We start from the raw sequence: 18,808 nt of genomic DNA, 5'->3' as shown, positions 1-18,808 counted from the left end.
TAAGATTTAGCAATTAATTGATTTTGTACATTTTTCGTGGTTAAATTTTCATTTCATTTTTGAAAAGAACTTGCTTATTTCTTCACTCGAATTTCTTCACCACGTTTTTTTCGTTTTTTTTCTCATTTTATTTTTTAAATAATTTATAACTTTAAAAATTCATTCTTCTTTTTTAAGTTATCATTATTATATTAATAATTTCTCTGCAATTTTTTTTTTCATTTTAAAAATTTTCTTCCTCTTACTTTGTGATTGATTTGTACATTTCATCGTCCCCGAGTGTGCGAGCGAGCCTGACATAGCAGAAAGCATTACGACTGTAATTTTTCTCTCATTTTTTCCATCAATTAAATTTTCATCTTTTAATTATTATCCCTGTCTCTCACCACTCCTGGCATCATCGTATTCGGTGAATGAGCCCCTTTACTCGAGTGATTAACGTCGAGCGAACTGTGAAAAAGGACCATAATACAGATAAAATTCAATTGAAATTAATTGTCTTCCACATTTTCGCCTTTTTTTTTTTAATAATATCCGATGTTTCCGATTTTGAGGATAGACAATTTTCCATGTTTTTTTTTCCTCTCGTTTGCGTATGACGATGACTGCTATTTGGTCCATCTCGTGTTTTATAACTTGTTTTTCTTTTTTTCCTCCGTTTTGCGTTGTATAATAGTTTAGAGCTTCAGAACTGTGAGAACTGCGAGCAACGAAGTCGAAGAGTGTCGTTTCAATCTTGGCTTTCAATCAATTTTTTTCTTACTGACGATTTCCGTTAATTATTAAGTTGAAAATAATAAAAGCGATAATTGTTGGTTTTATTATTAATTACTGGGGCTCGGTTGGGTCGTGAGTGAACATTGATTACTTTTCCACCTTTCTCGTGTGATAACAAATGTAAAAGAGTGATTTTTATACATCCATATCGAAAGATTTGTTTTTAATTAATAATTTTGTAATTTATTATGATTCATTAATAATCATCATGTTGGAAAAAGGAGTGTTTTACTTATTCATTGGCAAATGTATGGCAAATGTATAATTTTGATTATTGAGAATGCACTTTTAAATGTCTTGAGTATTTTTTGTTCTTCAATAATCCAGAAGTGGTTGAAGCGGGAAGGCGCATACGCGAAATAATCGTCCAGAAAATCTCGTGTCACATAAAACTGCGAGCCCGAGAGTCACTCGTTAATTATCATCCCTAAACATCGTTAATTTTTTATTTTTTCCCACTTTATTTAGTTATTTATTCATTTTTTTTTTCTTTTATTGATAAAATGGTGTAATGGTCTTCCAGCGACCGGACCACCACCGTTATAGTTAAAAAATTTCATCTTCTCGAAATATATTAGATATATTATACAATTTATATCGACTTAAAAAAAAAATCTCCTTTCTTCCTGACAATAGTCCAGTGCAAAAAACTGAACATGTCGAAAAATTTGCCCTCTTTTACCTTTAATTATCTCATCAATTCTGTTAAATTTATCACTCACGATAATCTATCCCCCTTTGTTTTTTAATTTAATTTTGTACCATCATCACGATTTCCCATTTACTTCCCCATTTTACTTTACATTAATTAATTAAAAATTTCTTTTCTTCGTGCACAAAAAAAAATCACTTATTCATCCCTAAATAGCATTAAAATTCGTTAAGTTATTAAAAACATCTAATAAAAACGAAAATTTGAAAAAGTAAGAATAATGAAAGAATGGACACAAAAGAGAATAAAAAAACTCATTTAAAGAATTACTTATCCATCCCAACAATGTATCAAAAATAAACTTATACTCTTTATTATTCCTTTTTTTTCTCTCTCTCTCTTCTCTATCTTCAATGATTTCTTTACTTTTCTTCTCTTTCAACCCACCCCACATATGTCCCATTTCTCTAAATTTTCACTCGGCTCTAATTTCTCCCATTTCATCGCAAAAATAATAAACAAAAAGAAAAATCGCTTCGTTCTCTTCAGCCGCTCGTATACACATTTTTTTTCTTCCCCTCGAAAAACTACGTACACACATATACTTGAAAAAAACTTGACCCGCAAACGTTCATTCTCTAAAAACGATTTTTGTTTGTACTAAACGCATTATGTTATACCGAATGTGAAGAAATTGCTTATGTTACAGCAACAAATGTTGAATGATTTTTAGTCAGTATGAGGACACTCTGTCCTATCCAATATAATCACAATCCATTGGGATTAATTGATGACAAAGTGTGTTGATAATTGTCAGTCCGATATTAGATCTTTCACAATAAGAAAAAGTTATTCTGAAAAATCTCACCAATTGACAAGAGAATTTAATGATGATTAATTCTCTCAGGTTGTCTCTCTCGTTGTTACAACAAGTATTTCGATTATTTATGCCCCCCCCCCAGGACCCCCCGACCCCCCTTCTCACCGCTTTATCCCCAAAAAACAATTCTCCAGTTTTCGCCTCACGCCCCAATAATAGTCCCACTAACTCGAAAAAAAAAAAACTTAATAATATTTTTATCAGTCAACACACGCACACTCACACTTTACATCCTTGGTAAAAGTAAAAATCCCTGAAGGTGTGGTTTAGTGTATTTAAAAAGGTCTTTATACTCCCCAAACTAATTTTTTTCTCTTCCTGTACGAATTTATTAATTTCATAATGAGGCGTTAATTTCACCTGGAAATTTAATTTTCTGTTTATTTGAAATTCCTTTTGAAAAGCAAATGGTCCGTAATTTAACTCTTAAAAAACGCAATCTGTCGTTTAACATTGACTTATAAGCCTCTTATTTTGTTCATAATGATTTGATTGGAAATGAATATATTATGAAAATCCAGGGATTAAAATTTTTATAGCCAGGAGTGATACCAAGGAGAACTATCTGAAGACAATATTTCCTTGAATCCACTAATAATTCCCTGGCCAAACTAATTCAACGCCCATTGATAATCACGAGTTGGATAAATCTCATCAAAGAGAGCCCACCTGAAATACTATAATAATGAACCTGGTCCATGAAAAATGTCCATTGAATCATCCTCAATCCGAGGTCCAAGTTAAAGCCCTTTGACACGTGACTCAATCATCGAGTCAACCATTTTTTCTTGCATCTCTTGACACAAAAAAAAATAATCGTTTCTTTGGCAATTGTGATACCAAGGGTCTCAACACCACGATCTCAAAATTCAAGACAAATCCTCACCTGTTATTACGTTCTATCTGTTTAAGTCGCCATAATCGGTTTAAATGCACTTTATCAATAACCCAATAAACTGCACACATCAGTATCTATTTGTTATTCTCTCACCACTACAATGAGAAAACAATTAAATGAATGAAAACAAGTTGAAAATAAATGTAACAAGGATCTGTAATTTTCCAACAAAACTATTGGCAAAATTATAGACATCCCCTTCATCTATTAATCAGCAAAAATATTGTAATAATAATCATATCGGCATCATGAATAGCAATTTAACAGGATTATAACGTAATTGTGTTAAATGTTTTTTTTACGTAACTTCAATTCTCTGTATATTATTAATAACTTTAATATTAGGTAGACTTCTAGATTACTTGGTTTTTCATCATTATCAATCATTAATTCTTTCTTTCTTCAATTCAATTGATCATTTCCACTCTGCCTTTTTTTCTATTCATATTTTAATCTTTAATCGTAATGAATGAGGTAATAAGGTTGTGTGTGTTTTCCGTAGTTTCTTCATTATCTTCTTTTTTTTTTTCATTTTTTTTTTAAATACTTTTTTTCTCATTTATCATCAACGCTTCGAATCTGATGGAATAGCGTTTGTTTTTATTTATATTAATCAGTGAGCTTTCACCGATTGAACTACAAACTCACAATTTATTGATTAATTCTTGAAAATGGAAAGGAAGAGATGAAACAATGGGTTGAGACGGTTAAGAATTCTTGACCAGTGAATTTCCTCAGAAATTTCAAAGATATTGGAAATTCTAGTGATGCACTTGCCGAATTTTTATACGTTCAGAGTCATAATTCGGGTTATTTTCTCAATATGATGATCAGTTGTTGTTCAAATCAAGTTGATCAGAGGGCTTGAGATGAAAAGTTTTTATTTTATTTAGTTAAGCCAGAAGGAATAATGGTATCCCAAGCCCAAAGCTGTAATCAATCATTGAGCGGCACTAGAATTTACAAAAACTCGTCTTCCATTTGTCTGGTTTGTTTTTCATGGTAGGAAACACTTGCCAATTGCCAACAGAAGGTAATTCCCACTTTTAATCTGTTCCTGACCTAAGAAACAACCATCTGCGAGCGTTCGAAACGAAAAAGAAAAAAAAAATCGAACGATAAAAATAAAAAAAAAGCTGCTGTTGAGGCGTTGCTTGGCGTCAGTTGTTGTTTCTTCACCGTATCATAGTAAATTGAGTTTGTTTGTATTTAAATTAGTTGTTGGCTTAATTTTTGTGTTGTTATGAAGAACGTTACTGCTGCGGCGGCTGAGATTGACTCTGCGGCGATGAGCTCTGTTGAGTTTGTGATGGGGAGTGTTGCTGTTGTTGTGACTGTTGCTGTTGCTGTTGCTGTTGCTGCTGTGGCGGATGGGATTGGGGAGGCACCGAGCCACCCTGCTGGGATGCTGTGCTACCGTCTCTCCGTGTGCGTGGACCACCCTCTTGGCTTGCACCGCGTCCAGCGCGTGAGCCAGGAATACCGGTGGTACTACCGGGGGCACCTGATTGCAGCACCATCGCTCGAATTCTTCGCTGCGCCGACTAAATTCCATCAACAAGTAAAGAAATTAATTGAATTGATTCTTTTTATCTTTAGTTTTTCCTGAATAGAGGTAATTTACCTGAACAGAGAAGAAGGGTCCTATAATATGAACGGTAGTTTCCTCATCAGCTGTTGGGGGTGTTGACTGTTGCTCGGAGAGCTTGATAACACTCCCGGTAACACGCTGGAGTTCTCTCACATTCTGACCCCCTTTACCAATAATGCGACCAACTTGAGCACTCGGTACAAGAATCTCAACCGTCAGTCTAACGTCTTCGGTGCCTGCCACAAAGCCCTCTTCTCTCATCTTCTCGAATATCAGGTACTGCGCCTAAGTACCAATTTTCAATGAAATTATACATTAAAACGTTAAATTTATATTTAAATTAATTATTATTAATAAGGTAAGGTAAAAAATTGTTGAAGAGTAACGGGGGTGAAGTTCAATTGATCTATTGAATCCACCACGGAATCTCTATTATTTAATGTGCCTGCACGTATCAAGGTGATGCCTGCATACGTCACACCACCCCAAATCGGCAGGAATATGAACAATATGTTATCTACCGCAATGTCCTCTGACGTGAACTAAGAATATTACCTTCCACTGAGACTCTGGCGATCCAATAATGGTGACTTTTCTCTCAGTCTGCTGATCGGCAGGTTTCTCTTGCTCAAGTGGGGCTATTTTAACACTAGCACCGGAGAATCTTATGATATTCCTGATGTGTGAACCCTTGGTACCAATTATTGCCCCTACACTGTTATTGGGAATGTACAGAAAAGTGGTTTCTTGGGTGTCTGCTGCTGGTACACCACCTTGTTGCGTTGGTAGACTACCTTGATAAGGATAGGGGGCTGGCCCTGAGCCATAGAGACCTGGTCCACGTGAACTGTAGCCCATACCTGCTGTTGACATCATTGCCATTGGGTGGAGACCAGGGAACATCATACTTTGTGGAGCCATTGCCTGAAGATCATTTTCATAACTCTGACGAAGTTTGCTAGAGATCATAGACTCTGCTTTGCTCATGTTATCGATTGTGCCCTTGACAGTGATAATGCGTTCGAGATTGAAGCTATTGATGTCGTTTATACTGCTGACGGTGATCTTTGAATCAGTGTCCATCATTATTCTCTTAATCGTATTACCACCTTTGCCAATTATGCGACCGATGAGATTATTATGTGCAAGAATTTTCAATGTGATCTCCCCTTTATTGGTATTATTAGCTTCCTGTTGCATGACTTCCAGTATCTTCTTACAAGCATTGGTACAATTCTCTGGATTACCATAGATAGTTATAGCCTTCTCAAGTGATCCAACATTATCTTTGCGATGTACATCGACTCTGGCACGTGTCATTTGGGTTATTTGACGTATGGTTGATCCCTGACGACCAATAATAGCACCAACCATGTCCGATTGTACGAGAATGCGAAGTGGAAAATCAGTTTGACGACCAGAACCGGGTATACCAGAAAATGCACCAACTCCAGCACGCTGACTGCGTGCCCTACGTCGACTCTCAGCACTCGACATTTCCACTTTTAATGGAATACCGTCGTACTCGTAGCCATTCAACTGATTCACAACCCTGCAACAACAAATTCGTTGAATAGTCACCTTTTTCTATTTCTATATGACACTACAGTTTTCATCATTTTATCTATCCAAATGGACTCACTGCTGTGCTAGCTCTTGTGTTTCATAGCTAACAAGTACTGTCTGGGTGTTTGGATCTCTTGAGGCTACTTTTTCGACATTTAGCACCTGTCCGTACGTAGTGAACAGGAGCTCAACGTCTTCGAATTTTGCGTGGACCGGCAGGTTGCTGACGAGTACTTTTCCACCGGAGCCGCTGCTGGAAAAATAAATTTAAAATATATTTTTTCCGCTTCAATTCTCTCTAGAAATTTCCATCTCTATTTTTCATTTTTCCATATGATTTTTATTATCGATCAAAAAAATTATGCAGTAATTGATGACTCAAGAATGATTCGTCGTCTTTCTCATTGTGAAAGTCAAATTGACGAGTCTTTTAATGAAGCTGGAGGCCTACACACTATCTAAAGTGGACACAGTCCGGTGAGACAAAAAAGTTATAATACCATGTATAAATAGATGTTGTCTCTCCAGCTCTCTGTACTCACTGTGAAGACGAGTGCAGAGAAGAAAATTGCCTCTTTAGTTCCTCCCATAATACCATAAAAAACAATAGATACAAGGAGCATTAAGTTACTCATTCATTCACACATCTTTTAATACTATTAAGAGCTTCGTTAATATTCGTTGCAAATGAGCTTGACTCTATTGACCCTCATTATAAAATATTAATCTTTCCTCTTGTTGCATACTTCTCATTGATCGATGTACCCTCTTGGATATTGAAGATATTGATTAATATTGTCAACCATGAAGGGAATGAGAGACCCTTGGACAGATAACAATCGGATACCTTTACTTTCATCGACTCCAGCGTTCAAATTCATTTAGTAATTGAACGAACGAGTGCACTCATTCATTTAATAATGAGTTGACAACGATACAATATCCATCAATTTTCTGCAATGGATGGAAAATTTTCTCCATTTTACTTTTGGCGCATTTTGCTTTAAAATATTAATTAATATTAATTGGCCATATCCCAAGAGAGTATTTCAAGAAACGATCCATTGACGAATCCCAATGGATTTCGAACTTCAGTATATTTGAATTAATAGTATATAGATCTGTAATGAAGACATGTGCCTCTTTATGAGGGATCAAATCCCCTACCCGGAAATTTCATTTTCCCTCCCTTCTCCATTTATTCTTTACATCTGTTTTATTTGCTCGTGTCCTCCTTGTGCCAAGAGTGTTGGTGTTGGTCTAGGTATATGTGTGGATGTGTGCTATGTAAAAGGCCCTCTCACCCTCGCTCTCTTGGCCATATTTTGGGGGAAGAGGGCAGAAAAGAGACAAATAAAAAAAAAATAGTTGGGGGAATAAGAAGGGCAGGAGGCGCTTCGGCTGCGTCACAAAACTGAGAGGGAAAGGGGGTTCACTTTCACTCTCGTTGATATCGATTTTTTAAAAGCTAATGCCCTTTAAATGGAAGCCAGCATTAATGACGCATTCTTAAGGCGAGGATTTTCGGCAAATTTTCTCTCTCTCTCTCTCTCTCTCTCTCTCTCTCTCTCTCTTACTCGGTAACTATGGTCACAGAATTGGCTATTGCATTGAACGTGCACTTGACGTTGGTTTTTCATCATTTTGTTATCGAATATTTTTTGTGGCTAAAATTTGGGGGGTGGGATAGAGGAAGCGGGCGGAAGGCGTCGAGAGGGACCGGCAAAAGGGTATAAAGAGATAGAGAGCCTTTGTTTCCCTCCCTCGAAGCTTTTGGAAATTTTGGGTGGTGAGAGGGCCACACCACCTCCTCCAATGAAATAGGACAAAATAATAAAATCAAATGGAATGGAAAAAAATGTTGAGTTTCTAGCTAACGAAAAATGAGCCAATGTTTAGATGGTATGGTATGCACATACGAAGCGGAAGTTGGTTTGGTGGTGGCGTCGTCAAGTTGGCCCTCCCTCGAAACTCCTACAACCTTCTCCGACGTCTAAAATCGATTTTGAAAAGGGAAAGTGGTTGGGTCGGTGGTTGTTGGGTTGTGTAGGGAAACGAGTAATCCACCGAGCCGTGCATTTCTACTCAAAAGAGAAATCCGAGCGGTGTTAAAGCGCGCCAATAAAGGTACCTACATTCTACACCCGACGATCAGTGTGTTTATGCACACTCAACCCCAAAAGCATCCTGGTGTCTTCCCAATATGCTCTTTCACCCTTTCGTAAACGTCTCTGTGCACATTCACCAATACCTCTCCTATCCACCGTCATCTTCCACTTTAATTTTTATCTTGCCCACGATGACATATTAAAACGACAACTTCCTTTCATAATTAAGGCATCTTCTTAGACAAATTGAGCTACTAATTGAATAATCAATTTAAACTTTCCTTTTTTCTTAAATTATTATTACGTTGCATGTAAGGTTTATTTGGAATAAAAAATTTATATAGAAGAAAGTTTTTTTAAATAGCACACGTGCCGTACAAGCTGCAATTATCAAGCATCATGATTAGCGTTTTGCGGTGTGTTGAGTGTTGGGTGTTGAGTGGACGTTGGCACAAGCTGTATTTTTCCTTAGGCAGAGTCTCTTATCATAATTCCCGCGGGTGATACGCCAGAGCCACCACGTTTCCCATCGTTACTTTTTTCATTTTCCAGAGCGATATGAAAGTCCCGACAGTGTTATCACTTATCGGCTCTACAAGAGTTTCTACCTCATTAAATATGAGGAATGCTAGGTTGTTGCTAGGTTCTTTTGACAATGTATATAGATAGAAAAATAATGTAAACAAATAGATGTGTTAATTCAAATGTGTTTACATCACATGCGATGAGAAAATTTTGATAAATTGACAAAAGTAATGGCTGATAATTACTGTGTTACGGTATAGGTGTAGGTATAGGTGTAGGTATAGGTGTAGGAAGACATTGAGAAGCATTGGTTTCCGCGGTTCGTACACCTATTCATTTTATCAACAACTTATCAAATATTAACATGCGGGTCCACTGTATTACTGTGCAAAACCCAACATTTTGGATGGAATTAATAAACACCCCCATTCCCTAATTAACCTCAACATTCCGCGGAATTGTGTCGATTAAAATGATTAAAATAGTGGGGAGTCGGCGGTATAGTATTGGCAGCGAGATGACGCACGTGTGATTCCCCACGTTCATTCACTCCGAGGAAAAATACATACGTTGGTGATGTATCATATAACGCAATCCGAACTCAAATGCGTTGTCTGCTGATGTTTTGAGTCAGCCCGGTGATTAAGTAAAGCCTCAGAATGCTCCTGGTGGTAATGGTTTTTATTCATCGTAAGTTCATGTGCTGACTTTTCCGTGAAATACTTTTTTCTCGTATATTTATGCAATAATGTCATCTGGCCCCTTAACCCGAGATGGACGCCAATATTATATGACGGCATTGAGAGCCAGTTAAAGGATTCCTCATGCCGCCAATCAAACTTTCTTCATAATTATTCCATAATTATTCCATATCGTGTGGAGTGCTCATTTTTTATTTTCAACACAGTTCATTTCAATCGGAATGTTCAATTGGACAATATTGCACTTTTTTTTTTTCATTATTTTTGAAAAATTCATCACAAAATATCAATCACATTTTATCCCATATATTGCAGCACCATGAAATGGCCAAAGAATTTGCGTGCTCGGGTATTTAGTTAGTATGGCTCTGGCACGAGTGACGGATGGGAATAAAAATTACAATGAAAGTAAAAAAGGGAGGGGGTTGCTGTTTCATTGACCGTCGTATTGGCCGACGTACTTCGGAGAAGTACGTCTCTGATGGACGAGGTCAGTCTTTTACGAGTGAGCAAGGCAAATTATTACGGCAAACAGCCAGAGAAGGTGATGAAAAACATCATCATTCATCATTCTAATTTTCTCTTTACCTTTCTTTTCATGCAATAAAACTTGCATTAATTTTCATTTAATTTTTCATAAATGAGAGGGGGCATCGAAGTGACAGAGACTCGAGGGACATGACTTCGAGTTTAATTTGACATTTGACAATCAATGATGAAATGGAAAAATCATTGTGAGAAAAAATATATGAAATATGTGGGGCTCGAACCCGCGCCACAGTTATTTGTGGTAACGGGAGAGGAGTAGGGAGAAGATAATTTTTCTCGCCTCAGTCTTTACCTCTCATGCGACACATAAAAAAGTATTATATCGCTGACGCCCTATAGCCGGAGCCATGACTCAACAATGTCGAGAAGCTATTGAAAATAAAATCTTCTATTTCATGGAAACTCTCGTGAAAAGTTCTTCACTCCACCTTATTTCAGTTATTTTTCATTTAAGATTGAGAAAAATAAGTGAAATGATTATAACTGAGCGTCAACCTCTTCGGATTAGAATTTATTTACTCTATAATGAGTAAACACAAATGTCATAAAAGTTGGTCGGTGACCTCTCGAATGTGAAATTAAGCCAAACATGTCTTATTGCACTGGATTACTCATTCCTGTTATAATTCCTGAATTCATCTCAGCACTAACTACTCGGCCATCAAAAAAGTGTGGATCAGGAGGGAAAAAATGGACTTTTCCAAGGGATAATTTCACTCTTACCAGCTCCAGTGTCGCCTTCAAGTATGAATATCGTATCTCCAAAACTCCTATCACTAATCACTAATCACTATGATTCACTTATGAAAAAAGCAAAGGAAATAATCTATTAGTCATTACTGTGAAATTCTTTAGAAAATGTGGCGAGAAGCAACCGCCTAAAACTAACTAGCAACATAACTATTCAGGCAATGAGGAAGACACCAATGGTCACAGTGAATAGTTTTTCCTTCCATCGATTGTTTAATCCAGATACCTTCAACACACATTCTTCTATTAATTGAAAAATAGAACTTGATGCGCCGAGTATAAAAGGTGAATAATTTTTAGAGTAATATTGTTATAGTATTGGTAGTTAATGTAATAATGCCCACTGGTGATAAGTGAAATGAAGGTTAAATGGGGGTGGTGTGGAGCGCACAGTGAGGCGGATAAGGTACCGCGGTGAACTGGCGATGCAAAAGACACAACTCACCAGTTGAACCACATGCACACGCCGCCGACTGTCGACCGCCAACCGCCAACCGCCCACCGCCCACCACCCACCACCCAACCGCCGACCACCGACCACCGATCACCGACCACCGACCACCGACCACCGACCACCGACCACCGACCACCGATCATCATTGCTGCACCATCGCGTCCTATCTACGTCATTTAATAACTTATCCTTCTCCACTTGCACACAATAAGCTATTTGCATGACTTTTCTTTCTCTTCAATCTCATTTATTAACCCGCTCTCCTTTTTTCCCTCAGTATCATGAATTTCTCCCCATCCGACTAGCCCATGAATTATAGACCGGGGATGCGCAAGTGCATCACAATGCTATCATACATTCCCTCGGTACGTATGATGGAGGAAGTTTCGTTTCGCTTGCAGTATTTCTGCCCTCGAATTTTTTTTTTTGGCAGAGAGAGAGAGAGAGAGAGAAGAGAGGAATACACACATTCTGAGGGAACCCGAATCGAAGGATGAGGTAGGCTCTGAAAAATATCGAGTGAGGTGGAAGATAGAAAACCGGCGCCATTCGAGGCAGGAAGTGCTCTCATTGTGCCCTCACTGCCTCCCCCCGGCCCCTTCTATTCGTCAATTCAAACTCCACACAATTTTTCATGACCAAGCTCACTGCTTTTTTTTTACATTACTTTTTTTTTGTACTCATTGATAAATCCAATGTCCAGATAATTTTCCTTGGAAAAAAAAGTAAACGCGGATTATGATAATAACAGTGAAAGAAAATTCATGATAAATTAAAATGTCTAATGTTTGTAAGATGAATAGAGATATGATTTTTAATATATAGGCAGATTGAAATAAAGAACATCCAACGGGTTTATCATTTGCAAAATGTATTCACACAAAAAAATTGGTGATACAATTGGGGCAGAAAAGAATTTTTTTAAATCTATAAATGAGAAAAAAATTTTTTTTAATAAAAATGTAAAAAGACTCTATACAAAGAATTTAACTGTTGGTAAAAATACTCAAGTACTATCAGTATATCGACAGCTGTGCAAGCATACTATTCACGCGTAGCTAATCCCGTCTAAAGTGGCGTCACCCTGTAAACTCTTCCCTCCTCGAGCTCTCGAAATTGCCAAGAGGAAAGAGAAAAAAAAAAAAGGAAGATTGCGGAAGTCCGCGTCCCTTTGCGTCAAAACAATGAGAATGCATTTGCCCTTGAAAGCTTCCCCCTCCCCCATTTTGTTTATTCTCAACCCTTGTGAGCTGCACTTGGGTGTTTGTATCCCTGAATCCTCTCCCTCATCTTCCACGATGAATAAATCCAGAGAGCGAATGAAGGAGAGACAGAGAATAGGCGACTGTAGCTGTATACCAAGGCCAATTAGCAATTTAAGGCAATAAACGGGGTAGAGTTCACCCTCCCAGGGACTATCTTCGCTTCATGCATTTCTCTACGAGGAAAAATTATTACCCATCCTCATAAACCATCATAAACATCAGAGCATATAAACAAACGCGACTAAAGGGAGGACAGAGACAGCGAAAATGCATCTCATACATCTAACATTGAATTTGTGAAAGGGAAACGAGAAAAAAGACACGAATGCATCCCCTCGATCCCTTTCTCATTCTTACCCCACTCGAAAATTTCACGAATTATGCATGTGCATGCAAATTCGTAAGTCTCTGCATCTATATATACCTATACGCATTCCCCTCACATTCCCCTCACTTTGCCGTGTGAGAGAGTGAAAATAGAGGTGGAATATTAATTTGTCTTTAAATGTGTTTTATCGAGAATGCAGAAACACCGCTGGTTAAATTTATGAGGCAATATGAGTTATTTTTTTTGCAAGGGGAAAAATAAATGCCGCTACATACACACCCGATGGTTAATCTTAAGTAGATTGGGACCTTTTTCTCAGAGTGTGTCAGACAGTGTCAATTTGCGTGGGCTATTAATTTATTGCCATTGGCCATTGGATTTATTTCCTTATATTTTGAGGGTTGCTGAATCTCAGTTAAGATTACAATGTGAACGCAACAACTATCGCAATTGTTATCGCCCAATCTATTTCTGCCCTCGATATTCATTTCCATCTGACAACTCAAAGAAGCATCTTCACTTGGTCAATTGACGATACGAAAAATTGAGTAATCAAGCCCGATGGTTAATTAATGCGACAGGTTGGCAGGGGAGATAATCAGATTTAAAAGACATCTCGAGGCACTGTTAATTGAGTTTGCAGCAATATTGTGGGGTGACTGATGTATCACGGTGTCGGTATTGATATAGCTTCAGCAAGTGAAATTTTGATTTGCAATATTTTTTTCTTCTCGTTTAGGGAGAATTTTTTAGTGTTGAGATATCATTATTATTATTATTATTATGATTTTTGCCTCGCGTGCATGAAAGTGTTATCACTCAATATATTGGTATGTACAAGGGGGGAGGGGGGGTAGATGCGACACCGTAGATTGCTGTTTGTATTTTTATTCCGTCCCTGTGGATCAAATTATCGCACCTTGGGTGTTCCGATATTAATTCTACAGCCATAACAATATTGTGCATTGGGAGAAACGGGTCAATGGTAGAAAGAAAAATATTCACATGCTCAAATTTTGGATTTAATCTCATTTTGTATCACATCCGGTAGGTGAAGATCCATTATGGGGTGAACTGTAATGGCATTATTCCCGGAAGTGGATATTATACCAGTGAATCGATATTTGTCGTTGGTCACTCTGATGATAAAAATAAAGGAAGAAAAGTTGACGCAATCAGTGTTATTATAATGGAAAACGTGAAATAACTGAGAGATTGATGAATATGTTAGGACTTGCGGAAAATATGGTTTTATTAGTGAATGCATTAAATGGAGTTGGTGGAGTAGTATAAGGAGTCTAACCTTGACCCGGGGATGAAGGTGGGCTGAAGGGCTGAAGGGCTGAAGGGCTAAAGGGCGGGAGGCGCATGGCGCATGGCGCATGGCGCATGGCGCATGGCGAATGGCGAATGGCGCATGGCGCTTGCCACCAGAAGCACAAAGTACAAAAGCACAAAGCACAAAGCACACGCATATCATAGAGCTTCGGCGCTTAACACTCTCCCTCTCTATACTCCAACTATACTCTATAGTCTACAGCCTATTCATACTCCGCCTCGTACATCCTCTCTGCTTTTCATCCCCCGGCCATACAAGTCAAAGACCCCACACTAGTTACTTTTTCCTTTAACCCTTCTCTTTTATCTCCTTATTTGCTTTCACCTTTAGTCAAACTTTTCAACTTTCAATGGTACATTTACGGTGCAACAAGCATATTTAAATCTCCAATGCTAAAATGCTCCGTTCCATTTTATTAAATTAATTTGAAAAAATATTTGTCAATTCAAAGTGACTCAAGGAATTCCGAGATTGCTCGAGCTTTTCTGGACATGTTCTCTCCGATAAGGGGTAGATGGAGGGAGAAGGGAATAGAACTTTCTCTCGAGAAAATACTTTGATGGTGAAGATTTTCACTTTCACTCTCCCTCATGGGGTCTATGTGGAACACTTTGGATGCTGTTAGCAGAGTCCTCTTTTATTCACTACAATTACACTTTATTGCCAATTTATTAAACCCGAAACGGATAGGAAAAGTACATTTTCCCATTGACAATCATTGGGCAGTATAAAATTCGAGTGGATTATTAGTAGTGAGTATAAAAGGGAGGAGAAAAAAAATTCAATTCTCCGAATTTATTGAACGAACCTGAGCAGGTGGGAAGCGAGTGACCTTGACTGGCAGCCACCTTTATTTTTATATTTTATTATCCCCCCTGTGTTTGGTTAACAATTCACGGTCGATTTAATTGTCTGCCTGATCGTCAAATTTTCAAGCCGCCATATACATTATTTTTATTTTTAATTTTCCTCCACTCTCCTCCACTCACCACTGGATAATTCAATCAAATCACCTCAGGCCTCACCCCCCTTTGAGTTCCGTAGTCATTGCTTACCTACAACAGAGAAGAAGAGAGGGATTTAATTTTTGGGAGATATGTCAAGTGGTGAGTGATGGGGGATGATGAATGAAAATTGATGGACTAATGTTTTCGTTATACCAACATTTTTACTGAGGCGTTATAGTCGATTCTCCAGCTTTCACGTTTTATATATATATAATATATATATGAGAACCCACCCTCCCCGGACGATCGATTCGGCGAGACTGCCAAACTTTCAAGTTAAGTCATTACGCTTTCGCGCTTTCACGGCCAAACGCACACGCCTTCCTTCACTTATTTTTCATTATTTCACTGAGTTTGGCGCATATAATTTCATTCAAAGAACATTATGAATTTTCAAAAAAACTTGGAAAAAAAGTCTATCGAAATAAAACTTGTGGAGATCAATTGCCCATTATTGCCCTTGGCAATAAATCGCACGACTATTAATTGACCGCAAATTCGCCGTAAAATAAAAGCAAAAAAAAAACGCTTCTTTGGAGATTTCTTGATAAGCTAAAGGATCCCGCAAACAACTCGCCGTTTCCCACAGAATTTCTCATATATGTTTTGGTTTTTGGCATGAGGGACTACCGTAAAGAGCCAAGGATTCAAAATCATTGGGTCGCGAGGGCGGTCTGATGGTACGTGGGGCCCTACTCAAACCAAAACGAGACTCTTAATTTCGCATCGCCATAAATAATTTGACCGTTTCACTCTTTCCTCCTCCCCTCTTTGCCCTTGCCTTCGGAGTCCGTTCACCATTCTCTCAATGCTTTTCGTGGAACTCGGGTCCACATCTCCACTTCAACTCTTTCTCGCTCTTGTTTTCTCTACATCTAGTTTGCTCTCCTCGTGGGATCATCATCGAGACATCAGTGCGTCATAAAGTCGAGGCCACACCCGCTATTTTTCTCCATTCTCTTTTTCTCTCTCGATATCTTTCGGTAGATATTATACTATTGAGTTCAAACTAATTGCAACGCAAGCAGGCAAGACTCATTTAGCAGTTGATACATCAGTCTTTGGAAAAATCATGGATTTGTTGAGTCACTGTGATGAGTGAGTAATTGGTGGTTAAATGAGAGTACTTTGTACGAGGGGAGACTTTGTGAGTTCACTTGGTGACTTGGATCCTCGTGCCACCTTCCTTTCCCTACATGTTCTCCTCCTCAAAAGCTCATTCCCCACGCTCTGCACCTCTACCCTTCCTTTGCCCGCACACAGCTACTGTACTAACTAATCAATACTCAGAGGAACTCGTTGCGTCTTTCCCTTGTAAGCATTACAGAATTCCTTATTATTTTTCATACTCTATTCATATCCTTCCAAAATCAATGATTTAGCCATTTCTAATAATGTTCATTCACTAACCAACAAAATATCATGATGAATTGGTCTTGACAATACTCTGTTCAATTGCCATAACAGAAGTGCCAGTGCAGTTTAAGGGAGTGTAAGTAAAAAGTGAAAAAAGTCAAAGAAACGGATGAAAGAATGGCTCCTACATACTTGAGCAATCGAGGGGCGTGTAATTGGCCCAGAGTCACCTTGAATGTGTTCATCCGGGGGTAAAGACTCCCGAAAAAGAATGAAAGAGAAGATGAGGAAGGGTGAAGACTCGGCGAGTTCCTTTGGCTCGTCAAAGGGGCTCCAGGGGGTTTCAGTGTTTTTTCTGTACCATTGAGTGGCATCTTTGGGATGTCTTTTAATTTTACCATTAAAAATTGAAAAGTTAACGCAAAGTATTTCTACCGGCCCAGAGCTCATTATTTATAACAATATATGAGGCCATAAGGAACCTCTGCGAGCCGTACGGTCTCCAATGGAAACTGTCACGCGCAGCTGAAATTCTCCTCTTGAACTTTTAACAAGAGTTTTTCCGAGAATGTCTCCAATGTCAGAGACACATCCAAGAAGGCCAACGACACAACGCTAGGTGCATTATTCATTTATCTCACTGGTAATTCACAAAAATATACCAGTGCCAACATGTCACAACAAAAAGAGAAACAATGTGGGATGGAAAAACCGCGTTTTTTTTTCAAGCCACGTAAATCGCTATGAAAATAGCAATTACTAGTTTTAATGAGCACAATGGATTCAAATGTTGGAAAAAATGGCGAGGATAAAGTGAGGCGAAGAGCCACGTGTTGAATGTGGAAGAGGAGAATAGTGTCTCTACTGAAAAGTCAGTGAAAGCTGAGACATGAAAATTCCTTTTGTATTTGCGTCAATCTCTTTAATCTTGACATAGAAGACGGCTATACTCTAGACGGTGAAAAATATTTCAAAAAAATTACACTCGAAATAAATGGACACACAATTGAGAATATCTGTCGGATGAAGTTACGGTTAAACCACTCGAAGAAGAGAAATTATGGGATTTGAATTGGAATATGGGAGAGTTGGGTATGCAAATCAAATCCGACATGATTTTCAAAAATGGAGGTTTGCTCGAAGGCGCCATTTTTACGCATGCAAGTCGATGGAGAATCGCAAAAGCCTTTATGTTTCATGAAATTTTTCTCCAGTTTTCACTCAACGATTTAACGAAATGAGGAAATACTTGAACTCGCTAAATCTCCTTTGTCCGAAAAATGACAATGGTCGGATCTTTGAAGCTGAAAACGCCGATTTCCGGGATTTTACCTGCCGTGAACCGTTAAGACCAGAATCCCTTTTTCCAGAAAGACTACCTCCACAGTTTGATCGTTGATTATCGAAGGACGATACTCGATGGGATTAGCTAGCTTTGGAATTGACCAATGAGGATAGTTAACCGGCATAGAGGTAGAAGGAATTCATCGCCTTCCGGGGACGAAACAAACAAGATGAGGCACATATAACCTCAGGTAGTCAATTCTCATGGCCGTTTGTAGCCACATAAAGACAGACTGTTTTTGTGTGTCGGGTACAGGGCCATGTGAGTGAGGTTTTGTCGGGCTGATAGATGCTGAAGCCAGTGGAGGTGGATCGAGAGCCCAAGAACCCAAGAACCCAAGAACCCAAGAACCCAAGAACCCAAGAGTCCAAGAGCCCAAGAGCCCGATAGGGCACTTCTTGGAAATCGCTCAACACAACTCTATGTTTGCTCATAACAAAAAGAGAGGAAGGGACGGGGTAGGAGTTGAACACTAAAGAGATTGGCATAGGTTCTACTACTGGTTCTACTACGAAGGGCTTCTCCTCTTCAGGGACAATCAGCTAGGTGTGTGCATATTACCTGAGTTGGAGATTTTCCATTAGAAACTGCTACAGTCTCAATCGTCCAAGTCAATGGAAATTGTCGGTTTCACATGGAGATAAATTTAAATATTGGATTTTTAGCTTTAAATTTTTTTACTCTGAGGTCGGAGTTAAAATAGCAATATCCCACAAT

The 18,808-nt window shown here is 38.4% G+C and overlaps 1 protein-coding gene across 3 annotated transcripts in view; it reads right to left on the bottom strand.

Moving 5' to 3' along the window:
- Positions 1 to 3,697: 3,697 nt before the first annotated feature.
- Imp (IGF-II mRNA-binding protein) overlaps positions 3,698 to 18,808 on the bottom strand; it is a 37,845-nt gene continuing 22,734 nt past the window's right edge. For 2 of the 3 annotated variants that reach the window (XM_011299556.1, XM_011299557.1), the window contains 4 exons: positions 6,441 to 6,617; positions 5,354 to 6,350; positions 4,832 to 5,083; positions 3,698 to 4,751 (listed from right to left, as the gene is read on the bottom strand). In XM_011299556.1, coding sequence (XP_011297858.1) covers positions 4,461 to 4,751; positions 4,832 to 5,083; positions 5,354 to 6,350; positions 6,441 to 6,617 — 1,717 coding nt within the window. In that variant the 3' untranslated portion in view covers positions 3,698 to 4,460. The remainder of the gene's footprint in view (positions 4,752 to 4,831; positions 5,084 to 5,353; positions 6,351 to 6,440; positions 6,618 to 18,808) is intronic. The other variant, XM_011299558.1, reaches the window with a different exon arrangement.

The sequence above is a fragment of the Fopius arisanus genome, unplaced genomic scaffold (genome assembly GCF_000806365.1).
Source record: "Fopius arisanus strain USDA-PBARC FA_bdor unplaced genomic scaffold, ASM80636v1 scaffold00014, whole genome shotgun sequence".
In the NCBI taxonomy this organism is placed as follows: Eukaryota; Metazoa; Arthropoda; class Insecta; order Hymenoptera; family Braconidae; genus Fopius; species Fopius arisanus.
Note: the sequence above shows the minus strand (reverse complement) of the source record. Positions and strands in the feature narration are given on the sequence as shown.